General features: G+C 43.7%; 1 protein-coding gene across 1 annotated transcript in view; it reads right to left on the bottom strand.

The window, feature by feature from the left end:
* Positions 1–26,898, bottom strand: part of pde11al (phosphodiesterase 11a, like) — a 264,935-nt gene extending 238,037 nt beyond the window's left edge. Inside the window, exon 1 of the mRNA XM_055659453.1 lies at positions 22,373–26,898. Coding sequence (XP_055515428.1) covers positions 22,373–23,119 — 747 coding nt within the window. The 5' untranslated portion in view covers positions 23,120–26,898. The remainder of the gene's footprint in view (positions 1–22,372) is intronic.
* Between the last annotated feature and the right edge of the window lie 638 nt (positions 26,899–27,536).

Raw genomic sequence — 27,536 nt, 5'->3', positions numbered from 1 at the left:
TTTGTAGTTGGAGACGCGCTCCACCTCAATCCCGTTTATGTGGATGGGGGTATGTCTGCCACCTCTGGTCTTCCTGAAGTCAACAATGATTTCCTTCATCTTCTTGGAGTTGAGGACGAGGTTATTATTGGCACACCAGGTTGTCAGGTGCTGGACCTCATCCCTGTAGGCTGACTCATCGTTGTCGCTGATCAGTCCTACCACCGTGGTGTCGTCGGCAAATTTTACGATGGCGTTGAAGCCAAACTTAGGGACGCAGTCATGGGTGAAGAGGGAGTAGAGGAGAGGGCTGAGCACACAGCCCTGTGGCACGCCGGTGTTCAGTGTTAGAGTGGAGGAGGTGAGGTTGTTGATCCTAACAGACTTGGTCTGTTGGTGAGGAAATCCAGTGTAACTTAACAGGGATCACTGCTACCCAGTAGATTATGAGCTCTGTGCCAGGTTTAATGGTTTGACTTCAATTCTAAGGATGTCGTGTGCTGCAACAGGGTAAGCTTTGTTTTCCACGTCTTTAATGCAGGGCCTATCTTCTCACACACTTCAAGGAAAATATTGACCATGACTTGAGCTCAGTCTCAAAACGTGCACACATATAAACATCGTCCACGTACTGCAGATCGATGACCGAGTTGCAGCAACTTTAGATTTGTGGTGGAGGTAACTTTTCAATTGTTTCCTATTTGTCCTGTAGATTAGCATTACTCTAGTGAGAAATTTGTTGGAACTCAGGGAAAATATTGCAAGAAAATGTCTGAGAAAGGTGTGAGGGTGATGGTGCAGCCATGATTAACACAAATCTGCACTGAAATTGGGTTTGTTTTGGACAAGATGATTAGAATTACATGCAATTAGAATGGCACACAATCATGTAGCAGATATAGAACAAATGCCTGAGAAGTTAAATTTGAACGAGTTACCCCTCAGTTCCTCTCAATTAATGCAATCAAAGCTTCAGCAACGTCCAAAAAAAGGCCTGTTCTCTCCATTGGTTTTGGAGTGGCATGCAATCAAAGTCATGTCTATAATCATAAGGGATAGGAGTAGAATTAGGCTATTTGGCCCATCAATTCTACTCCTCCATTCAATCATGGCTGATCTATCTCTTCCTCCTAATCCCATTCTCCTGACTTCTCTCCATAACCTCTGACACCTGTACTAATCAAGAATCTATTTATCTCTGCCTTAAAAATACCCACTGACTTGGCTTCCACAGCCTGTGGCAAAGAATTCCACAGATTCGCCACCCTCTGACTAAAAAAATTCTCCTCATCTCCTTCTCAAAAGAACGCCCTTTAATTCTAAGGCTATGACCTCTAGTCCTAGACTCTCCCACAAGTGGAAACATCCTCTCCACATCCACTCTATCCAAGCCTTTCACTATTCTGTACATTTCAATGAGGTCCCCTCTCATTCTTCTAAACTCCAGCAGAGTACAGGTCCAGTGCCGACAAACACTCATCATAGATTAACCTACTAATGCCTGGGATCATTCTTATTTCTTCCTCTCCAGAGCCAGCACATCCGTCCTCAGATATGTTGCCCAAAATTGCTCACATTAGTCCAAATGTAGCCTTACCAGTACCTTATAGGGTCTCAATATTACATCCCTGTTTTTGTGTACACGCCCTCTTGAAATAAATGGTAGCATTGAGTTTGCTTTCTGTATTACTGATTCGGCTTGCAGATTAACTTTGTGAGAATCCTGTACCAGCACTCCTAAGTCCCTTTGCACCTCCGATTTCTGGATTCTCACCCCTCTATGCCTCTAGATGAACAAAATACACAGTAATTTGAGGAGTGGCTCTTTATGCATTGATGCTAGTCGAGGACCGACCAGGCAATAACTCACCCTGTGATAAAAATTGTACTGGGTATATATGAACCTTTTTGTTTACGAAAGTGACAATAATAGTTTACTGTGTCCTCATCTTCCCGAAAATATTAGATTCACCTTTAGGATGCTATTGATCCACAAATTAACAGTAAAGAACATTTACAACAAATCAAACAAATGGCACTTCAAGACATATTATTTAAGTAAATTCACTACAATAAATACATTGCAGTTCACAGTAGTGACTATTAAATTTGAATCCAAGATTCACAATTCAATAAAGCATTTTTGAAAAATTGGTAGTAGTTGACAGAAAGAGAATAAGATAGGGCTTTTGAGGAATGTAAAGAAAGGGGGAAAGAAGTCAATTAGAAGAGGCAAAAAGGGCCACAAATAGCTTTGGGAGAAAATCCCAATTCTTATTATATCATTATTAAAAACAAGAGGGTAACCAGGGAGATGGTAGGACTGTTCAAGAATCAGGACGGGAATTTGTGCCTGGAGTATGGGGTTGTAGGTGAGGTACTAAATGAGTACTTTGCATCTCTTTTCACCATGGGGAAGAATATGGAGGATAGCGAGTTCAGTGTGGAGAATACTAATATGCAAGGGCAGATTGAGATTAAGAAGGAGGTGGTTCGGGAGTCTTGAAGAACATTAAAGTTGATAAATACCAGGACCTAGTATTTATCCCAGGTTATTGAAAGACAAGAGAGGAAATTGCAGGAGCCTTGACAAAGATCTTTGCATCTTCTCTAGTCACAGCCAAGGTCCTGGAGGACTGGATAGTAGCTAATGTTGTTCATTTAATTAAGAGGGAAGGCAGAGAGGATCCAGGGAATTATAGGCCAGTGCCCCTCATATCAGTAGTACAGCAGCTAATGGAGAGGATTCTTCTGGACAGGATTTACTCCCATTTGGAGAAGTATGGGTTAATTAGGGACAGTCAGCATGGCTTTGTACAAGGCATGTCATGGTCTTACCAACTCAATCGGAGGAGGTGGTGAAGGTGATGATGAGGGGAGGGTGGTAGATGTTCTCTACATGGATTTTAGTAAGGCATTTTCCCCATGATAGACTCATCCAGAAGAACGAAGCATGTGACTTGGTCATATGCATTCTGAACTGGCTTGGTAATAGAAGCCTGATGGTTGTGGTGGAAGGACAATATTCAGGCTGGAGGTCTGTGACTAGTGGAGTTTCAGAAGAATCTGTGCAAAGACCTCTGCTGTTGTGACACATATAAATGATGAAGACGGGTTGGTTGGTAAGTTTGCAGATGACACTAAGGTTGTTTAGGTCAAGGACTGTGAGGAAGGCTGTCAAGGTACACAGCAGGATATAGATCAATGATAGAAATGGTGGATAAATAATAGATGGAGTTTAATCAGAGCAAGTGTGAGGTGTCATAATTTGGAAGGTCATATGCAAGGAGAAAATACCCAATTATATCATGAACCCTAACAGCAGGATCTTGTGGTCCAAGTTCATAACTGAAAGTATCAACACAAGTATACAGAGTAATAAAGGCAACATAAAGTATGCATGCTTTCACATGTCAAGGCATTGAGTATAAGAGTCATAAATGCATAGTGCAGCTGTGTAAGACCTTGGTTAAGCTGCATTTGGAGTAGTGCATGCAATTCTGGTCATCCCATTACAGGAAGGATGTGGAGGCTTTGGAAAGGATGCAAAGGATGTGTACCAGAATGATGTGAGGATTACAGGGTGTTAGCTACAGGGAGAAGTTAAACAGACTTGGTTTGTTTTCTCTGAAATGACAGAAGCTGCAGCGAGGCCGAATAGAATTATCTAAAATTATGAGAGGCATAGGCTGGGTAGACAGTCAGAACCTTTTTCCCAGGATGTAAAAATTAAATACTATAGAGCATAGCTTTAAGGTGAGAGGGGCAAAGTTTAAAGGAGGGTGGGGAATACCTGGAATGTGCTTCCAGGGTTGGAGGATGGGGCAGATAAGATAGTGGCATTTAAGAGACTTTTGGAGAAGCATTTTGGAATGGAGGGATATGGATTATGTGCAAGTAGATAAAAGGTGGTCTGCATCATGTTCAGCATGGACATTGTGGGTCGTAGGGCTTGTTTGTGTGTCGCACTGTTCTATCTGTAATAACCTTGAATTTCAAACATCATGTATAAATATTCATTAATTACCATAAATCACAATTAATTACAATGATCTATCGATTACAATCTTTCACTCATCGTAACTGTCTACCTCTGATTAATCAATTACAATGCACCCATCAACTACAACCACCAATCAATTATAACTGTTAACCTCAATTACGGCTATACCGCATAATTTTTCAATTAGTTAAATGTCAGTAACAAATACACTAAACTATATATTAAACTTCACTTTTAAAATATTACAACTGAAGAAGGGTCTCGACCTGAAACTTCACATATCCAAGCTCTCCAGAGACGTTGCCAGACCTGCTGAGTTACTCCAGCATTTTGTGTCGTTTAACTGTAGTTATTGATCAGTTGTAGGAGATGACACAAATAAGCAGTTTTGCAATAGAAATTGCCACACCCCTGTTGAAAAGAATGGCTTTAAGGCCATTCAATAGTCAGGATCCCATGATTGCTACACAAAGTGCTGGGGTAACTCAGTGGGTCAGACAGCACCAGTACTCCAGCACTTGTCTCATGTTTTGTAAATCAGCACCTGCAGTTCCTTGTTTCTGCATCTCACAATTGGTGCTGACTTCGTAATAAAAACAGCTGTAACCCGACAGTGCAGTGGGATGGTAGAAAAAGAACGACGGCTGATGGAGAAGCAGGGCAAAATGTCAGATTTCAAAGGAAGAAGAGACAATCGTAGGAATGATTCCTGGGGGAATTTATGACCTGTGTGGCATTGTTCTCCAATGGAGCTGAATAATAATATTTTTCACACAGAGAGTGGTGAATCTCTGGAATTCTCTGCCACAGAAGGTAGTTGAGGCCAGTTCATTGGCTATATTTAAGAAGGAGTTAGATGTGGCCCTTGTGGCTAAAGGGATCAGGGGGTATGGGGAGAAGGCAGGTACATGATACTGAGTTGGATGATCAGCCATGATCATATTGAATGGCGGTGCAGACTCGAAGGGCCGAATGGCCTACTCCTGCACCTATTTTCTATGTTTCTATAATAAGGCTGCAGAGGAAAGGTTAATAAAGAAACAAATCCTCAGTGATAACTAAATATGTATGGTAATATTGATGGCATAAGGATGCAAACTGGAAGAAGAGGCATCAGGAAATATTAAAAAAAGATGAAATGAGTGAATTGAATCGGAGGATCAGATCAGTACTCAGTCATCGGAACTGCACCAAGCCCAACTTGATTTGACAACAGCTCTGAAATTGCAGTGTTGTGGATGTAGTCCAGTCCATCACCTAAATCAGTGGCCTCCCCCACCTGCCCCCCTGACCTCCACACTTCATGCTGTTTCATGACAGCAGCCAACATTATCAAGGACCATTTTCACCCTGAGCATTCCCCTTCTGTATACAGTGTGGTATGGCGGCGCCTAACGGCAGCGGCTCGACTGCAGTCCGTCTGTCTTTTTTAAAATATTTTTGTCTCGTTAAATGTATGCTTGATTCTAGTTTTATTATTTTTTTAGCTGTGTACATGTTGGGGGTGGGAACCGTTTTAAATCTCTTCCCTGTTCAGGGACCCGACTTTTTCCCTGTCGGGTCCCCGATGTCATTGGGCCTAACATCGTGGAGCCAGCGGTCGCCTCCAGCCAGAACTAGCCTAAGGGCTCCAGTCGCGGAGCCTGCGGATCTGCCATCGCGGAGCTGGCCATCTTCGAAGAGGGAGGAGCTGTGGTGGCGCGCGGCTGCGACCTGACTTCGGAGCTTCGGAGGCTCCGGCCGCAGGCCCAGTGGATAGGAACATAGGGAGCTCGCAGGTCCCTGGTGGGAGACCGCTTTTCAGAGCTCCCGCAACGGCAACATCCCCCGCTGGAATCGCGGGGTTTAAAGGACTCGGAGCGGGGCCTAACACCAGTCATTGAAGGTAGGCATACAGGTGCAGAAGGCAGTAAAGAAAGCGAATGGTATGTTGGCTTTCATAGCAAGAGGATTTGAGTATAGGAGCAGGGAGGTTCTACTGCAGTTGTACAGGGTCTTGGTGAGACCACACCTGGAGTATTGCGTACAGTTTTCTATCTCTCCAATCTGAGGAAGGACATTATTGCCATAGAGGGAGTGCAGAACTCCCAACCAAGGTTTGCACCAGCACTTTCCTTCCCACACTTTGGGATGTGTAACAGGACTGTCTTATGAAGAAAGACTGGATAGACTTGGTTTATACTTTCTAGAATTTAGGAGATTGAAAGGGGATCTTATAGAAACTTACAAAATTCTTAAGGGGTTGCACAGGCTAGATGCAGGAAGATTGTTCCTGATGTTGGGGAAGTCCAGGACAAGGGGTCACAGCTTAAGGATAAAGGGGAAATCCTTTAAACCGAGATGAGAAGAACTTTTTTCACACAGAGAGTGGTGAATCTCTGGAACTCTCTGCCACAGAGGGTAGTTGAGGCCAGTTCATTGGCTATATTTAAGAGGGAGTTAGATGTGGCCCTTGTGGCTAAGGGGATCAGAGGGTATGGAGAGAAGGCAGGTACGGGATACTGAGTTGGATGATCAGCCATGATCATATTGAATGGCGTTGCAGGCTCGAAGGGCCGAATGGCCTACTCCTGTACCTAATTTCTATGTTTCTATGTTTCTATATTCTGCACTCGGGTATATTTCTCTTTGCACTACATGTTTTACTGGTGTATGGTTTGATTGTACTAATGAATTGTATGGTTTGACTGTATGGCACACAGTTTCATCTCCGTAAATGTGACAATAGTAGACCAATATCAATACCAGAAATGTCGACAATTCTTTCACTCCCCTCCCTCCCCACCAACCAATGCTCCTCGACTCACTGAGTTCCTCCAGCTTTTTGCACTGGTTTCCAACATCTGCAATATTGAGTTTCCAGATTTAAAAGCTCAACAGAATGAAAAAGAGAATAAGTTCCCAGAAACATTTGAACATTCTGCATGGGTTCCAATGAAGAATTATTTTGAATCTGACCATTTGCAAACAAACTCTAATGAAAATCAGAAAAATCAGTGGACATTTGAACAATGGGCCATATTCACATTTTCCTAATAAAATAATCGAAAAGAAACCTAAATATTGATTTTAATTGTGGACAATGACACTAGACATCGACAGTTGCTTTGAATGCAATTAAAATAGCATTTCCATCCATGTACTTCTGAAAGTGCTATACAATTGAATATTACTAATTAGGAAATTATTTTGTCAGCTGGTAATAGATAGTTACATCAGATCAGTTATTGCTTTCATTTTTGCAACAGCTGTGTGGTGGCAATTGGGCATTAAATATTTAATACTGAAGTTATTTTATTTTACCTCAAATGACATTTCAGCTGAAATTGTGAAGTTTCCCAAAAGTGAAAAGACATATGGCTGATATCACAGTGCATTTCAATTCCATTTAATAACATTGATTTTGGAAAAACAGCATTATTTCTCTCATAAAAAAGAATAACTTTCTGTAGTTTTGCATCCAGAGCAATCTCGTAGCAATCGTTGTAACATGAGAACTTTTAAGATGAAATAACTTTGAGGGTTTTACAAAAAAAACAAATTTGTTTTCAATGTTTTTAGTACTCCCAATTCTAAATGATTTGTGTGCTTTGATTTCTAACAGCTTAGTCCACAGAGCTTTGGTTTAGATTTTAGATTTCCAAATAGTTAAACAAAAATATGATAAGAGAATAAGAGAATTCTTAGCATCTAAGAGCAGACTACATAAATCATGGCTTCAAGGTTATAAGGATATAGTTCCTGTAAAAATGAAAACTTTGATCTTCCCTTGTTGCATAAATTTAAAGTGATGTTAGAGTACATTACAGCATCAATCTAGCGGCATGTCAATTCACCGGCTACTTGAAAGGCTTTCCGAAAACTTTCAAGAATGTCAAAAGGAATGAGCCAAGCAGACCGAGGATTCTAAACTGATGGAAAAATAAAAGGATGGATACTCGGCCAGAAACTGTTATTAGCACAATAAGAAAGGAGCTCTAATCCAATCCAATATCTGCAATTCATTATGGGAGCAGACAACAGTATTTAGCTCTGCAATTTAATCAACATTTAATTCAACTCAAATCCAATTTACATCCATCTTTCCCCCTCTCTCCTTATTTCAGGAAACCCTCTACTGACAATATGCAATCACCTCAATTCGGAAAATGACAGGTGCCCTGCTGTCCATCTACTTCTACTCAGTGAGAAACAATGAAACCAATTTCTCCAAAATGACGCAGCTCTATTTTTAAGCTTTACATCCACTTGTCCAGTTTCTGCCATAAGATCAAATATCTGCTTGCCTGTAACCATCTTATTGAATCATTACAACATTTATTAATCAGACCCTAATAGCTATATTCAACCGGGTAGACAAAAAGGAGAAATCATGTAGGAAGTTGATATTTGAAACTCATATGCGAATCGGGATCTCAACTTAACGATTTGCTACTTCAATGACTAGCCCTCTTTGATTAGCAGGATGTTCACTGTTGGTTTCACAATGTTCAACTTCAAACACAACACCTCAGATGAAGACACAAAGTGCTGCAGCAACTCAATGGGTCAGGCACCCTCTCTGGAGAACCTGGAGAGGTGATATTTCAAGTTGGGACCCTTCTTGGGACTGAATGTGGAGAGAAGGTGAGAGGAAAGCTGGAAGTGGTGAAGGACAGGACAAAGCCTGGCAGGTTATAGATGGAAGGTGGACACACAATGCTGGAGTAACTCAGCGGGACAGGCAGCATCTCTGGATAGAAGGAATGGGTGTCAATTTTGGGTTGAGACCATTCTTCAGACTGATGGATGTATTCTTTATTCAGATGGTTACAGGTTACGAATGGGGGGGGGGTTCTATGTGGTTTTACTAAGGTTCTATATAAATGGACCAAGATACCTCTACTCTTGTATGCAAACTACCGTTAAAAGGTCAATACTGTATACCATTTGCCTCCCTAATTGCTTGCTTGGCCTGTGTGTCTAATTTCAGTGATTCATGGACGTGGACATACAGGTTCCTGTGAACAGGTCCTGGTGTCAATCTTCCATAATTTAAAAACTATTTTTAATTTAAGTTTTTATTCCCCATATTGTTTTTTCCATATGCCTTGTCTTTGCTTATTTACATCCTCCCTATAACCCCTAATGCCACACTACATCCTTCACACTGCCTTCTTGATCTGTATCAAGTGCAAACCTCGATATATTACACACATACCCTCATGTTTATCATCGATATAGATTATGATCATTTCTGGGACAACAGATGATCTTCACCAAAAGGACAGTAACAGCTCATCACCACCTCTCAACACCATTTGCTGAAGAGAAATACATTTTGATTGGTGAGAAACAGCATCATCCAATGATGGAAAGAAAATCATTAAGTTATTATATAACAATCGGTGAACTACATTCTCCTACATTGATTTATGAACAATTTGTACCCAACAATGCGATGACCCGAGCTTGGAAAAGGAAAACAACACATAAACAATTCATAAAAAAACTTTACACCAATGCCTACAGGAGATAAGCAAGTGATAAATCTAAAATATGTTAAAAGTGTGATGAAGGCTTTCCGTTGAGACATTAGATGAATAGAATTTGAAACAAGGCGAAAAGAAGCAAAACTCGCAAAAACGTTATAAATAATATTTCAGAGATCTACTCAGAGTGGATACTAATGTATACCGTTAATTGGGGAAACAGCAATGACCACATAAATGCCGTCACGTATATCTCATAACACAGTCATAGAACCATCTATATGACTAAAAGTCTGATCTTGTCCACTTCCTGTTGTTCTGTATATTGATTTTAGAAAAAACGCTGCCACTTACGGCTGTGATTTTTGGCCATCTTATTCAGTCCCCCTCCGCTACGCAAGACAAGAGGATTTTTCCCATTGATGAAAAATAAAAGAGTTGTTAATATTTTTAAATTTTTGAGATTCTCTCTCCTGAAGGCCACGCCCCTTCTGGAGGGACTATAAAACCCAGAAGTGTTGAGTGCCTCAGTCAGTCTCTGCAAGGTGGGGGAAGCGAGAGGGTCACGTCTCTCAGTCTGAGCTGTGAATAACACTGAACACATGTCTACTAAACTGTGAGTGTGGTTTTACTGACCTTGAATGTCCTTAATGTGGTTTGAAAATGAAAATGTGATTGGTTTGAAGTAAAAGCACAGCAAATGGTTGGTGGTGGTTAGTTTGAAGTAAAAGCAGAGCAAATGGTTGGAGGTGGTTGGTTGGAAGTAAAAGCACTGCAAATGACACAGTTGGAGGTGGTTGGTTGGAAGTAAAAGCACTGCAAATTGGTGGTGATTGGTTGGAAGTAAAAGCACTGCAAATGGTTGGTGGTGGTTGGTTTGCACTGTATATTGATTTTAGAAAAAACGCTACCACATACGGCTGTGGTTTTTTGGCCATCTTACTCAGTCCACCTCCGCTCATCAGGTGCAGAGGATTCTTCCCATCAATGAAAAATAAATGTGTTATTAGTGTTTTAAAAATGTTGAGCATCTCTCTCATGTCAATCACGCCATGAAGATCACGCCCCTTCCGCTGGGAGGGGGGAGGGATTATAAAACCCGGAAGTGTCGGTGTAGCTCAGTCTCTGCAAGATGGGGGAGGGAGAGATCATGACTCTGTCTGAGCTGTGAATCAACTGAACCCACTGAATGTCTACTGAACTGTGAGTGTGGTGTTTTATGTGGTGATTTTATGGTGGTTTCACCCTGCTTGAAGTGGTATGAAACTGCACTTGAATTTGGTGGTCTTGCACCATGCTTGAAGTGGCATGAAACTGCACTTGAATTGGTGGCCTTGAATCCTGCTTGAAGTGGCATGAAGCTGCACTTGAAATCGGTGGCCTTGCGCCCTGCCTGAAGTGGTAGGATACTGCACCTGAATTCGGTGGCCATGCACCCTGCTTGAAGTGGTAAGAAACTACACCTGAATTTGGTGGCCTTGCACCCTGCTTGAAATGGTACAAAACTGCATTTGAATTTGGTGGTCTTGCACCCAGCTTGAAATGGAATTTCAAGCAATAGCCATTAGTCAAGTGCCAGCCCACCAGCCGTGAGTGGGCTGGCAGTTTGGCCCACAGTGTCCATACTAGCCCTCTGGAAACCAGTCCCTTCTGCCCACAACACCCATACTAGCATGCCAGAAAGCCCCCCCCCCCCCCACCCCAACTGGCCACCAATATTGGAATTGGTGGAGAGGTGAAATATTGGGTTGGGGGGGACCAGCCCTCCCGTGTGAACATGGGACCCAACGGGTGATGTGGGGGGTAAGGGGGAAACCGTTTTGGTCGCCTCCTCCACTTTTTCCATGTCGCCTCCCCCATGGCCTAACAGGAGACGTGCCCGGGATTCAGCTGCGAGGACGTTTTCTCCTCACGGAGCGGGCGAGCCCTCGCTGGGGGTCGCCGGAGGGGAGCGTCCATTCACTGGCCTGTGGCAGCCTGAAGTCGTGGTCTGCGGAGCTCCAGTTGGTGCAGTTTCCTGAGACTCATTGGGAACCAGGAGGAGAAGAGCTCCGACCACCGGCCCGCGGCCAACTTCTACCACGGGCACGGCATGGACTTACCATCCTGAGCGGGGTCCCTTGCCGGGGATCCCTGGAGAAGAGCTCCGACCGCCGGCAGTCTGCGGTGCTTCTTGCAGCGGCGCGGTGGGGACTTTAAATCTTCGACCGCCAGCCTGCGGCCTACACCATCTTGAAGCCGCAGTCTCCGGTGGGGAGGCACCGATTCAGGACTTACCTGGATTTACCGTGTCTGAACATCTGGACGCCCGCAGCGGTGACTGCGGAGGGTTGAAGGTCCCGACCACGGGGAATATGGAGGAGGACTGGCCAAATGTTGTGCCTTTGTGCCTTCCATCACAGTGTTGAATGCTGTGGTGGATGTTTGTGTTAAATTTTTATTGTGTGTTGTTCTTTTTTTATTGTACCGCTGTTGGCAAATTCATTTCACTTGCACTTTATGTCCAAGTGACGAATAAAACTTGACTTTACTTAACACACATAACACACCCTGTCCATGCTATAAGATATGTGAAAAGAAAGGGATTAGTTAAAACAAGATTAGTTAAAACAAATGTAGGTCCCTTGCAGTCAGAAACAGGGGAGTTGATCATGGGGAACAAGGATATGGTGGACCAATTGAATAACTACTTTGGTTCCGTCTTCACTAAGGAAGACATAAATAATTTGCCGGAAATAGCAGGGGACCGCGGGTCAAAGGAGTTGGAGGAATTGAGTGAAATCCAGGTTAGCCGGGAAGTGATGTTGGGTAAATTGAATGGATTAAAGGCCGATAAATCCCCAGGGCCAGATAGGCTGCATCCCAGAGTGCTTAAGGAAGTAGCTCCAGAAATAGTGGATGCATTAGTAATAATCTTTCAAAACTCTTTAGATTCTGGAGTAGTTCCTGAAGATTGGCGGGTAGCAGACGTAACCCCACTTTTCAAGAAGGGAGGGAGAGAGAAAATGGGGAATTACAGACCAGTTAGTCTAACATCGGTAGTGGGGAAACTGCTAGAGTCAGTTATTAAAGATGGGATAGCAGCACATTTGGAAAGTGGTGAAATCATTGGACAAAGTCAGCATGGATTTACGAAAGGTAAACCATGTCTGACGAATCTTATAGAATTTTTCGAGGATGTAACTAGTAGCGTGGATAGGGGAGAACCAGTGGATGTGGTGTATCTGGACTTCCAGAAGGCTTTCGACAAGGTCCCACATAAGAAATTAGTATACAAACTTAAAGCACAAGGCATTGGGGGTTCAGTATTGATGTGGATAGAGAACTGGCTGGCAAACAGGAAGCAAAGAGTAGGAGTAAACGGGTCCTTTTCACAATGGCAGGCAGTGACTAGTGGGGTACCCCAAGGCTCAGTACTGGGACCCCAGCTATTTACAATATATATTAATGATCTGGATGAGGGAATTGAAGGCAATATCTCCAAGTTTGCGGATGACACTAAGCTGGGGGACAGTGTTAGCTGTGAGGAGGATGCTAGGAGACTGCAGGGTGACTTGGATAGGCTGGGTGAGTGGGCAAATGTTTGGCAGATGCAGTATAATGTGGATAAATGTGAGGTTATCCATTTTGGTGGCAAAAATAGGAAAGCAGCCTATTATCTAAATGGTGGCCGATTGGGAAAGGGGGAGATGCAGCGAGACCTGGGTGTCATGGTACACCAGTCATTGAAGGTAGGCATGCAGGTGCAGCAGGCAGTAAAGAAAGCGAATGGTATGTTAGCTTTCATTGCAAAAGGATTTGAGTATAGGAGCAGAGAGGTTCTACTGCAGTTGTACAGGGTCTTGGTGAGACCACACCTGGAGTATTGCGTACAGTTTTGGTCTCCAAATCTGAGGAAGGACATTATTGCCATAGAGGGAGTGCAGAGACGGTTCACCAGACTGATTCCTGGGATGTCAGGACTGTCTTATGAAGAAAGACTGGATAGACTTGGTTTATACTCTCTAAAATTTAGGAGATTGAGAGGGGATCTTATAGAAACTTACAAAATTCTTAAGGGGTTGGACAGGCTAGATGCAGGAAGATTGTTCCCGATGTTAGGGAAGTCCAGGACAAGGGGTCACAGCTTAAGGATAAAGGGGAAATCCTTTAAAACCGAGATGAGAAGAACTTTTTTCACACAGAGAGTGGTGAATCTCTGGAACTCTCTGCCACAGAGGGTAGTTGAGGCCAGTTCATTGGCTATATTTAAGAGGGAGTTAGATGTGGCCCTTGTGGCTAAGGGGATCAGGGGGTATGGAGAGAAGGCAGGTACGGGATACTGAGTTGGATGATCAGCCATGATCATATTGAATGGCGGTGCAGGCTCGAAGGGCCGAATGGCCTACTCCTGCACCTAATTTCTATGTTTCTATGTTTCTATGCTAATGACCCATTACTCATAATTCCATTTAGCAGCACTTGACCCATTACATTTTGAAACCTAGCAGATTCAAGGGCTTATCTAGATACTTCCTGAATATTGAGAGCATCTGCCTGTGCTATCGGGTAACCCATTCCAGATTTCAACAACCCTCTAAATGAAAAATAATTCTTCCTTATATCGGCCCCTGAACATCATGGTCCTTACCTTAAACATGCACTATCAGAAGTCAGATGTATTAGAGTGAGATTACAATCTTAAAATTATTTGGACTAACACAGGCAGTTCATTCCACATTAAATAACTTATTTTGCTTCAAATATATATTATAATGTGAACTGGTTGCCAATAGCTGTATCATTAATCAAAAATTCTAACAAGATTGTGGAATTGAAAAACTGTGAAATGTTTAAAAGTCTAAAAAGGTAACATAAATTGCTGGCGATACTCAGCAGTTCATTCACCATCTGTAATGAGATAAGAAACATTTCTGGCTGCTGATCTGTCCTTAGAACAATCGTCAACTTGAAATATTGCCTTTCACTCTACACTAAATGATGAGTGGTTATGATATGTGTTAGGAACTAATTATTCAATGGTCCTATGCTAATTATTCTCCTCTTGCACATTTTGATTTGATAAATGGATATGGGAGACATATTAGTAATTTTGCCTGTCTTGAGTCTATATGTTTAACATCAATTGTAGCTTTGAGGTCCCCGACTTGAAAGCAAATATTCTCAATTAATACAGATTAATACGCATTGAACCATTGCAGAATAATGGAAAGTGCTCATCTTGCTATCAATGTTGCAGAACTTCTGTTTTAGGCAATAGAGAGCTCCATCTTTCTTTGCTAATGTTAATGAAAAATAGACAAGCATAACATTAGAAAGTGCCATTAAGCCATAAATCTTTGCTCCTGATCTAATGACTAATCTTTAAGAAAGAACTGCAGATGCTGGAAAAGTCATATAATTGTATGTCAGGAATTTGATTGAAACTATTGAATGCTACAAAGATTAGTCATTAGGCAGAGAAAAATGCTGGAGAAACTCAGCAAATGAGGCAGCAACTATGGGGCGAACAAATAGGTGACGTTTCGGGTCGAGACCCTTCTTCAGACTGATGTGTGGGTGGGGGGTGGGAAGAAGAAAGGAAGAGGTGGAGACAGTAGGCTGTGGAAGAGCTGGGAAGGGAATGGGAAGGAGGGAGAAAGCAAGGACTACCTGAAATTGGAGGTCAATGTTCATACCACTGGGGTGTATACTGCCCAAGCGAAATATGAGGTGCTGCTCCTCCAAATTGCAGTGGGACTTTCTCTGGCCATGGAGGAGGCCCAGGACAGAAACATGGGATTTGGAATGGGAGGGGGAGTTGTGCCACCGGGAGATCAAGTTGGTTAATGCGAACCGCGCGGAGGTGTTGGGTGAAGTGATCGCCAAGCCTACGCTTGGTCTCACCGATATAGAGCAGTTGACAGCTAGAGCAGCGATGCAATAGATGAGGTTGGAGGAGGTGCAGGTGAACCTCTGCCGCACCTGGAAAGACTGTTTGGGTCCTTGGATGGAGTCGAGTAAAGCGACAAGTGTAGCATTTCCTGTGGTTGCAAGGGAAAGTACCCGGGGAGGGGGTGGTTTGGGTGGGAAGGGACAAATTGACCAGGGAGTTACTGTGGAAAGCCGAAAGGGGGGGGAGATAGGAAGATGTGGCCAGTGGTGGGATCCCGTTGGAGGTGGCGAAAATGTTGAGGATTATCTGTTGTATGTGACGGTTGCTGGGGTGGAAGGTGAGAACAAGGGGGACTCTGTCCTTGTTACGAGTGGGGGGATGAGGAGTGAGAGCGGAGTTACAGGATATAGAGGAGACCCTGGTGAGAGCCTCATCTATAGTCGAAGAGGGGAACCACCGTTCCCTAAAGAATGAGGACATCTACGATGCCCTGGTTTGGAAAACCTCATCCTGGGTGCAGATGTGGCGTAGACGGAGGATTTGCTTGCAGGAGTCCTTACAGGAAACAGGGTGGGAAGAAGTGTAGTCCAGGTAGCCATGGGAGCCAGTGGGTTTGTCGTAAATGCTGGTCAGTAGTCTGTTACCTGTGATGGAGATAGTGAGGTTTAGAAACGGTAGGGAGATGTCGGAGATGGTCCAGGTGAATTTCAATGCCGGATGGGAGCTAGTGGTGAAATGGATGAAGTCAGTGTGTTCTGCATGGGTGCAGGAGGTTGCACCAATGCAGTCATCAATGTCGTCAAGGAGAGTATCTCCTCCGCCTAGTGGAGCTCGTCCTTACCCTCAACAACTTTTCCTTTGACTCCTCCCATTTCCTCCAAATCCAAGGCGTAGCTATGGGTAATTCTTGTTCGAGGCGTACCGGGGCCCTATCCCCAAACTCTACCTCCGCTACATTGACAACTGCATTGGTGCTACCTCCTGCACCCATGCAGAACTCACTGACTTCATCCATTTAACCACTAACTTGCATCCGGCACAGAAATTCACATGGACCATTTCCGACATCTCCCCACCGTTTCTAGACTTCACTAACTCCATCGCAGGTAACAGACAACTGACCGACATCTACGACAAACCCACTGACTCCCATGGCTATCTAGACTACACTTCTTCCCACCCTGCTTCCTGTAAGGACTCTATCCCCTACTCCCAATTCCTCCATCTAAGCCACATCTGCACCCAGGATGAGGTGTTCCACACAAGGATATCGTAGATGTCCTCATTGTTTAGGGAACGGGGGTTCCCCTCTTCGACTATAGATGAGGCTCTCACCAGGGTATCCTCTATATCCTGTAGCTCCGCTCTCACTCCCCATCTCCCCACTCATAACAAGGACAGTCCCCCTTGTCCATACCTTCCACCCCACCAGCCATCACACAACAGATAATCCTCCGACATTTTTGCCACCTCCAACGGGATCCCACCAATTGCCACATCTTCCCATCTCCTCCCCTGTCTGTTTTCTGCAGGGACCACTCCCTCTGTAACTCCCTGGTCAATTCATCCCTTTCCACCCAAACCATCCCCTCCCCGGGTACTTTCCCTTGCAACCGCAGGAAATGCTACACTTGTGTCGCTTTACCTCCCCCCTCGACTCCATCCAAGGACCCAAGCAGTCTTTTCAGGTGGGGCAGAGATTCACATGCACCTCCTCCAACCTCATCTATTGCATCCGCTGCTATAGGTGTCAACTGCTCTACTTCGGTGAGACCAAACGCAGGCTGGCGATCGCTTCACCCAACACCTCCGCTCGGTTCACATTAACCAACCTGATCTCCTGGTGGCCCAGCACTTCAACTCGCCCTACCATTCCGAATCTGACATTTCTGTCCTGGGCCTTCTCCATGGCTAGGGTGAGTCCCACCACAATTTGGAGGAGCAGCACCTCATATTTCGCTTGGGCAGTTTACAATCCAGTGGTATGAACATTGACTTCTCCAATATCAGGTAGTCCTTGCTTTCTCTCTCCTTCCCCTCCCCTTCCCTGTTCTCCCGCAGCCTACTGTCTCCGCCTCTTCCTTTCTTCTTCCCGCCCCCCACCTCCCTCGCCCCCACATCAGTCTGAAGAAGGGTCTCGACCCGAACGTCACCTGTTCCTTCGCTCCATAAATGCTGCCTCACCTGCTGAGTTTCTCCAGCATTTTTGTGTACCTAATGACTAATCTTTGTAGCATTCAGTAGTTTCAATCAAATTCTTGACATACAATGATATTTGTTGAAAATATATTCCTGCTATTACATGCTCCTTTACCTGCAAACAAAAGTTACTTTGTGTCTCTTGACCCATGGTGAGTATAACATATATACCGTACTCTAATGTTAACATAGTTATTTTATGCATTCTCCTTTGCATTCTATTCTAAGTCTAAATGCTAGAGGAACTCAATGGGTCAAGCAACATCTGTTGACGGAAATGGACAGACAACATTTCACCTTAAGTCCTTCTACAAACCAAGTTCCTCCAATACTTTGTATTTTGTTCAAGATTCCAGCAGCCGCAGTCTCTTGTCTCTGTGTTCTAAATCATACAATGTCTTCTAAATCTCCTACGAAGCTATATAAATCATGACTTCATAGTCTTTCCATCCCACAACATTTTGCTTAATGCACATGTTGTATAATTAGGGACTATCCTGTTATTAAAGTAATGTATCTCATTTGCAATTTTAGTAAGTATTTTGATATGTGATTATTACAGTTGTGTTACATTTGATGATGCTGTTTCCCAACAAAACTGCATTTTGGTGCATTTTTTTCAATGTACATTTCTACATGCTAGCAAGTCTAAAGCAAAATGAAAGTATTTTACAGAAAAACAAAAGGTGATAGATCAATTCTGAATTTCAGCAATTAATTTGAATACAATTTTCTACTTCTTTGCACCTTCACCAAGAGAGCTGATCAGCTCTCTTTTATCCCCTCAATACTTTATCAATTAAAATTAAAATCTAAGTTTTTTTTTTAAAAGGCCATTCATAAAAACATAGAAACTAGGTGCAGGAGGCGGCCATTCGGCCCTTTGAGCCACCACCGCCATTCGTTGTGATCATGGCTGATCGTCCCCAATCAATAACCCGTGCCTGCCTTCTCCCCATATCTCTTGACTCCACCAGCCCCTAGAACTCTATCTAACTCTCTCTTAAATCCATCCAGTGATTTGGCCTCCACTGCCCTCTGTGGCAGGGAATTCCACAAATTCACAACTCTCTAGGTGGAAACGTTTTTTCTCACCTCAGTCTTAAATGACCTCCCCATTATTCTAAGACTGTGGCTCCTGGTTCTGGACTCGCCCAACATTGGGAACATTTTTCCTGCATCTAGCTTGTCCAGTCCTTTTACAATTTTATATATTTCAATAAGAACCCCCTCATCCTTCTAAACTCTAGTGAAAACAATGCTAGTCTTTTCAATCATTCCTCATATGACAGTCCCGCCATCCCAGGGATCAATCTCGTGAAACTACGCTGCACTGCCTCAATCACAAGGATGTCCTTCCTCAAATTAGGAGACCAAAACTGTACACAATACTCCAGATGTGGTCTCATCAGAGCCCTATACAACTGCAGAAGAACCTCTTTACTCCAATACTGAAATCCTCTTGTTATGAAGGCCAATATTCCATTAGCTTTCTTCACTGCCTGCTGTACCTGTAAGCCAACTTTCAGTGACCGGTGTACAAGGACGCCCAGGTCTCGCTGCACCTCCCCCTTACCTAACCTAACCCCATTGAGATAATAATCTGCCCCCTTGTTTTTGCCGCCAAAGTGGATAACCTCACATTTATCTATATTATACTGCATCTGCCACGCATCTGCCCACTCACTCAACCTATCCAGGTCACCCTGCGACCTCCTAACATCCTCTTCACAGCTCACACTGGCACCCAGCTTTGTGTCATCCGCAAACTTGCTAGTGTTGCTCCTAATTCCCTCTTCCAAATCATTAATATATATAGTAAACAGTTGCGGCCCCAACACCGAGCCTTGCAGCACTCCACTTGCCACTGCCTGCCATTCTGAAATTGACCCGTTTACTCCTACTCTTTGCTTCCGGTCTGCCAACCAATTTTCTATCCATGTCAGCACCCTACCCCCAATACCATGTGCTCTAATTTTGAATCATGAACTAATGTTAATAACAAGTCCATAGCATTGAACAGCAGGCTCCAACAATTAGCTTGTGGCAATACAATACATCCTAGCACACCCTATAGTTTGTTGTTCCATTTCATAGTACATGTAGTCTGCATTAACATTTGAATGAAAAGTATCATTGGATATCTAAAGATTTTTTTTAAATAGCATTATTTTCATGTTTTGTTGTATAGGAAAATATTTAGCATGGAGTTTTGTCTGGCACTTAGTAAGAATAAATTATTTGGTCACTCTACTGTATCCTATACATTGGCTTTTGAGGAAATTGACATCCTCCTTAATTCTACCCTTGTAATGGATAATTGATATTGTTAAAACCCAAGATGTCTAAACCCAAGATGTCTAAACCCAACCTACGTAAAAAATAATCATGTTAATCCCAGCAGTTAGCTACAGTTTCAATGCTCATATTTACGACTGGGGATATGTTATTGAAATTCTTTGCAGCCTCTAAAGTATATTTTCCCTCTGTTACCATACAAATATTACAGGATGGGGTGAGGCATTCAATATGATATTGACCCTGAATTTCCTCTTTTCTTATCCTGCAAAGAACTTAGATTACGTCAGAAGGCAGTGATACTGATATTTATAAATCACTTGTTAGGCTCAGCTGGAGTACTGTGATAAATCCTGCATACGACTATTATAGGAAGTATGTCAAGGACTTGGAGACAGTGGGAAGAAGATTGAGTACAACAGTACCTGGTGTGCGGCTCTGTAATAAGTGGAGAAAGGACAGAAGGCAAAAGTTTTAAGCTTTGAGATTTAATCATTGTGTTGTAATTTGAGCTATTTCAATAGAATAAATATTTTTAAATATGTTCCACTGGCAGGGGGCTTTACTAACCAGACGATTTGCAAAAACTACCATGAGAAAGTGGAAAGAGTATAAAGACAAATTGTCATAAGTAGCACAACCTATTTTCCTTCTCTTTTTCTGGTTCTCCAGCCACTTGTTTTTTTACAACTCTTGGTGAAAATTGCCAACTAGCCCTTCCAATCTGTACCACACTACAAAATTGGTATCATTGACCAAGTATGGAAATTGATCCTCTCTTTCCCTACACAACACAAAACAAAATATAAACATGGCCCAGACTCTTCACTAGTCCTAGTACATGGTGCTTTTAGGAGGCCAATAAACCTCCAGTCACAGGTTTCAAGGTACATTCAAACATTTGCTTCCCATATAATTAGGCGCTGGAGGTGCTTTTCCCCTCTCACCCTGACCACAAACTTTTTGAATCACTTCCCTCTAGAAGGTGACTCCAGACTGTCAATGCTGCCACAGCCAGACATAAAAACAGCTTTTTTTCCCCACGAGTAGTAGCTCTACTCAATAAACAAAGATCTGCAGCCTCCTTTTGCTCTGGTATTTTATTTAATTCACATGTTTAATCAATAATATTTTATTATTAATGTTTAATGGTTTATGTCATTCCTATCTGTCACTGTATGTCATGTTGTCACTTGCGGGCAGAGCAGCAAGGACAATTCCTTGTATATGAATACTTGGCCAATAAACTTATTCATTCATAACTCAATTTCTAAGCTACAGTTTACCTTTAAAAAATGAAGGTGTAGAGTGGGGGAAATGGAGGTTTCAATGCTGTTCCTTACAAGTCAACAGGGAAACCCAGAGGATCGGGGACTTCTGCTGGCATTCTGCTGTGGTACAGTGTAGCCAAGGAAAGGCCAGTATGGGAATTTATTCAGGAATTTTAATTTCCCAACCATTGAAAGAGCTCTGATGCACATCCTTAAATTGTATAAATGACCATGTGTACAAGCAATTGCATCAAGTTATGTTTACTGGTTTCTGAATGGGTATTGGGGAGACCATGCATGTGCTTGTCCCTCTTATCTCTGCCACTTTGCCAACTACATCACTACATCATGCTTGGTATGCTACCGCCTTCACTGCTAACATGCTACACCAATTTTGTAATTAGAAATGGAGAAATTATGAGTTTTTTAAATGTCAAACATGGTTCTGTGCCAAATGTTTATTATTTATTATAGGGTGCTCAAACAGCTTTTATATTAACAATCCTGTAATAATTTCTCTGGGTTGTTCATATCCATACTCCAGGTGTAAGAATGTGTAATGTGTAATGTGTAAGAAGGAACTGCAAATGCTAGTTTACACTGTAGATAGATACAAACTGCTGGAGTAACTCAGTGGGTCAGGCAGCATCTCAGAAAAGGAATAGGTGACGGTTCGAGTGGAGACCCTTCATCAAACTCTAATGAAGGGTCTCGACCTGAAACGTCACATTCCTTTTCTCCAGAGATGCTGCCTGATCCACTGAGTTACTCCAGCATTTTGTGTCCATCTCCAGGGATTCCAGCAATCTTCCAGCCAATCTTGAAGGACTGGCATCCCTTGTTCGCATTTACTAACCTTTTCATTACTTTGGCATTACAAGGGCAAGAGGATGGTGTTGTCCAAACTAAACAGCTCTGCCCTCCCCCCTCCGGTAAAGCTGGCCAGGTAACGCTGATTTTTTTTTTTAATTTAAATTTCGCCCAAGACCAGGAACATATATATATACACACTTTTTGTCAGCGTTAACTTTACACTTTGCTAAAATCAACCTTTCCTTCCCCGCCTCCGTCCTAAATCTCTTTTCATGAAGCTTCGTCAGTTTTGACTTGCGTGGGTCACCCAATGGGGTATTCGCGCAATTTTCAATGATCACAAGCATGTCATTACAAGCTTTCAAATGAATCCTTTTTTTAAGACCAGGCGGTTGATATGAAAGGGGGGGGAGCGGGTCCCAGTGCAAGACCTCTTTGGTCTTCAGAGTGCTGCAAAGCTCACCTCGTAGGCATCTGGCATGTTGATCGTTTCCCCGTGTTCGGCCACGTAGCCGATGATCCCTTTACCCCAGGGCACCTGGACTTCGTTGGAGTTTTCCATGCTGGAGGACGGCACCACCGTGGTCCCCGAGTGTACATCGAAGAGCTTGGATACCAGCCTCTTCTTGTGGGACGGCCCCTCGACTAGGAAGAGGGAGCAGCGGTCAGCGTCCACCATGATGCACAAGTTGATGAGGATCTTGTAGCTGAGGCTGGCCAGGTCCAGCTCGTTGGAGATGTCTTTGACCAGCTCCAGGAAGAACTGGCGCTCGTTGGCCTGCTTGAGCGAGCGCTTGTGGTGGCTGGCGGCCGAGGCGTGTTGGGGGGCGCTGACCCGGGACTCGAGCAGAGCATTGAGCAGGTGGGCGGACGTGGGCGGCAGCGAGCTGGCCTTCCGCAGTAGTGCCCGCCTGCCCGGGCTCGGGGCCCGAACCACCACCACCTCGTCGTACGTGTGGTGGCCGGTCATGGTCCGGGAGCGGGCGAAACTCATCCTCAGCTCTTTCTGACACGCCCGCTGCAGAGTGGCTTCAGCTCGGCAGCCGTGTTTGTCATCGCCCAGCCCGGTGCCGGGCAGCCTCCCCGCCTTGTGCACCTTCAACCACTTGCTGACCGATTCGCGTTTGCCCTTCCTCAGCAGGTAGTCCTCGAACAGGTCTGGGTGCCGGTCCAGGAACGCTTCCACCTCGGAAAAGTCGATGGTTGCCATGGCGCGGGAGCTGAGGAAAGTTGCCTGCTCTGGAAGTGGAAATAAAAGTTGCCAGCATCTCCGGATTCGCTGCTGGGACCTTCACCTTGCCCTGTACCGACGTTGAGTTGAGCTCAGCCCTGCTCGCCAGCTAGCGCTCACTGCAGAGTTACCACTGGAACGCAGCCGCCTCCCGACACTTGTGTTTATCAAGGGGTGGAGAGAGGGCGGACTCCGGGGGCTCGCCCATGCTCGGCCGATAGAGCGAGGCTATTGCAGCCATGTGTTGCCCATTCCATTCACTTCAAAGTGTTTCTGTCTGGAAGGAAGAGTTGTGGAGTGCCCGTGGACAGTGCTGCAGAACAGCAAGGGCACAGAAAGCCGTGCAGGCGAACGCTGCTATTTAACTGCTGTGGTGAGAGTGATAAATCTTTCGTAAACTAAATGCTGTCTGGAAAGTTTGTCGAGTGATGGATTCTGACGCTGTTTAAAAACATTATTCAACCCGTCAAACGAGGCATCAGATTTGTTTAAAAATGTTGCCAAAAGACCAATGCGATGTGGAATAGACAGAGGACGGGAGATATTGGCTACTTTTAAGTTGCCACGGTTGCTTTTAAATATGCTAAGAATGAATGTGAGCTTAGTTAATAAACCTGTACATTCCGTTTGGTAATATATTTTTAGTATGTATTTACTGGACTGATTATTAGGGTGTTTAAAGAATGTCTTATAGCACACTTTAGTAAAATTTGAAATGGATGCAGATATTATTATTCTTTCCACACGAGTGGTGTTCAAGCTTCTCATTGAAACCAATAAATGTCACAGAACGACAGTGCAAACATTAACTTCGCCAATGGTGCCCGTCTGGAAAATCCACCTTGACGTCCAGTGCACACAGACACACACACACAATTGATTGCTGCTTTGAAGCTGGGTGCCGAGCTTCGCATTTGCCACTGTCCCCCGACTCCAGCAGTCTGTTATTAATAGGCACACTCCAGGTTGCCATTAGATACAGTTATTTGACGTCAAGCCAGCGATAGTGGGTCAGGGAAACAGAGCACGTGCCTGCTTTCCTCAAAAAAAGGTGTATAGAAGTCACCCTTGGACGTGTCTCCTTGCCTGACTACACAAGGGGTGCTTTGTCCTGGCACAAATTCGGGTAGGATAGATATAGATCCCTAGTTCAGGAGACTGAGGACTTACCATTGGCAATGGGACCAGAATATTTCCCCACTTTCAATCGTGAAATGCGGGCCCATTACAATTGACATTTAATTACTCTTGATTTCCTTCCATTGATCGTATGCCAGCCGATAATAGAGAGAGTACAGAGGAGATTTACTAGAATGTTGCCTGGGTTTCAGCAACTAAGTTACAGAGATAGGTTGAACAAGTTAGGGCTTTATTCTTTGGAGCGCAGAAGGTTAAGGGGGGACTTGATAGAGGTTTTTAAAATGATGAGAGGGATAGACAGAGTTGACGTGGAAAAGCTGTTCCCACTGAGAGTAGGGAAGATTCAAACAAGGGGACATGACTTGAGAATTAAGGGACTGAAGTTTAGGGGTAACATGAGGGGGAACTTCTTTACTCAGAGAGTGGTAGCTGTGTGGAATGAGCTTCCAGTGAAGGTGGTGGAGGCAGGTTCGTTTTTATCATTTAAAAATAAATTGGATAGTTATATGGATGGGAAGGGAATGGAGGGTTATGGTCTGAGCGCAGGTATATGGGACTAGGGGAGATTATGTGTTCGGCACGGACTAGAAGGGTCGAGATGGCCTGTTTCCGTGCTGTCATTGTTATATGGTTATATGATTCCCCGCAAAGTATATTGACCACAGTTTTAAAACTGTCATCGATTACTTTAAAGTCCCCCCGTGCTACCAAGGCATCAAATCCACAACTCTTCTCTGTAATTACATACCTTAATTTCTTCATTTACAACAAATTAAAATATCTTAATTCAATCCGTTCAAGTCGCATAACTTTAAACATCTGTTCGACCTTTGAAATCACATGATCAAAACTGTCGCTAAGTTAGTTTCTCTCTGAAGACGCAGTGAGCTCATGTTGTATTGTGCTGATAGACTCGGGTGAGAGTGAAAGCAGAATTTGAAGCTGAGCACGACTACTCAGCAAAATTGTGTTTTCTCTACATGGTCAATATGCCAACTAGCTATTTCATGCAAATACATATTGTTTTGGTAATATTTACGTGAGTGCTGGAAAATTGGATTGAACTCTCCTTTTTGAGCGGTTTGGAAGGAACTGCAGATGCTGGTTTAAACCGAAGATAGACACAAAAAGATGGAGTAACTCAGCTGGTCAGACTGTATCCCTGCAGAAAGGAAATATGTGATGTTGCGGGTCGAGACGAGACCCTTCTTCAGACTCCAGAGAGTCGGACCCGACACGTCTCCTATTCCTTTTCTCCATAGATGCTGCCTGGCCCGCTGAGTTACTCCAGCGTTGTGTGTCTATCTGGACTGCGTTCACTGGTCTCTTGCTTCGTGATTTCTCTTTGTTCAGAGAGGAATTGTCACATCTATTAGAATAGAACGATGACATCAAAGATTGGATGGACTCGGGGTAATGCCAATGGAAATCACGAGTTTGGATCTTTCAACGCCTCGGAAGCGATGCTTCCACTCCGGTTTTCGTAGATCTCTTCACGTGCGACGTTTCTCTTGAAAACCTGATGGAAAGATGAAAGGCTCTAGAGTGATCATACTGCATTTAAACACACCGAAAATATCACTTTCTGGAAGGCTTTTTGTCGAAAGGTTTGTAATGAGATGAAACATTTATCTTTGAGTGTTGCATGTTCCAACCATGCATAGGCCATCTTTCAAAACACAGTGATATATATTTAAAGAAGAGTTCACAAGTGATAGGAACAGAATTAGGCAATTCGGTCCATCAAGTCTACTCTACCATTAAATCATGGCTGATCTATCTTTCCCACCTCACCCCATTCTTCTGCCTACTCCCCATAATCCCATAACATCTGTACTAATCAAGAATATATCTATCTCTGCCTTGGCCTCCATAGCCTTCTGTGTGAATGAATTCCACAGATTCACCACCCTCTGACTAAACAAATTCCTCCTCATCTCGTTCCCAAAAGAATATCCTTTAATTCTGAGGCTATGGTCCTAGACTCTCCCACCAGTGGAAACATCCTCTCCACATCAATTCTATCCAGGCCTTTCACTAATCAGCAAGTTTCAATGAGGTCTCCCCTCATCCTTCTAAACTCCAGCAAGTCGAGGCTCAGTGCCAACAAAAGAGATAGAGATGGGTGGGGAAAGATCAGGGTCCAATGTGTGATTTAAGGTCATAAGGACATAAATGATAGGAGCAGAATTAGACCATCTGGTTCATCAAGTCAACCACCATTCAACCATGGCTGATCTTTGCTCCCTCCAACCCCCATTCTCTGGCCATCTCCCCATAATCCCTGACATATACTAATGAAGATGCTGTCTATCTTTGCCTTAAAAATATCTATTGGCTGCCTCCACAGCCTTCTGTGGCAACGAATTCCACAGATTCACCACCCTCTGACTAAAGAAATGCCTCCTCATTTTATTCCAAAAGGAACGCCCTTTAATTCTGAGGCTATGACCTCTTGTCCTAGACTCTCCCACTAGTGGAAACATCCTCTCCACATCAACTCTATCCAGGCCTTTCACTGTTCAGTAAGTTTCAACAAGGTCCCCTCCTCATCCTTTTAAACTCCAGCCCAGTGCCATCAAAAGAGATAACGGTGGGTGAGAAAAGATCAGCGTCCAGGGTGTGATTTGTGTTGATTCAGCAAGGAGCAGACATGGCTCAACTGGTCTCCCTCTTGAACTGCTTTGTATCGACACACACTGGAGTTTAATAATGATGGTGTACAATTATGTTGAGAAACTCAACGCGAGCCCACCTCTTGAAGGCACGATCACAACAGACGCGTGCATCTTGATGTAGTGTTTAAAAGTACTTTAGATGTCAAACACCTCAAATATTACTGCACTTCCACAATCATTAGAAGGTCGGTTATCAGATTTAGCTGGCAAAATTCTGAATTTCCTCTCCAACTCTTGTCCTGCCTCTAATTTTAAGGTGTTCCTTAAAACCTATTTGACGATGTGTTTGGTCATGTACCCTGATATGTTTACCTAGATCTATTAAGCGTGTCATTTTGAGAAGCGATGACACACTTTGCTGCATAGGTAGATTGTTTTGTTCACACTATGAGCCAAACCCCAAGTTTCCTTAAAATCGGCAGGGGTTTATTAATGAAGGGTGCCGTTGTAACATGCTTTTGATGTCATGCAATTTCTATACCTCCATGTGATACAAAAAAGGAGAGGTGATGGAGGAATGCAATGGGTCAGACAGTGGCTGTGGAACAAATTGGGCAGTCGATGTTTAGGGTTGAGAT

Source organism: Leucoraja erinacea, chromosome 2, assembly GCF_028641065.1.
Source record: "Leucoraja erinacea ecotype New England chromosome 2, Leri_hhj_1, whole genome shotgun sequence".
NCBI lineage: Eukaryota > Metazoa > Chordata > Chondrichthyes > Rajiformes > Rajidae > Leucoraja > Leucoraja erinaceus.
Note: the sequence above shows the minus strand (reverse complement) of the source record. Positions and strands in the feature narration are given on the sequence as shown.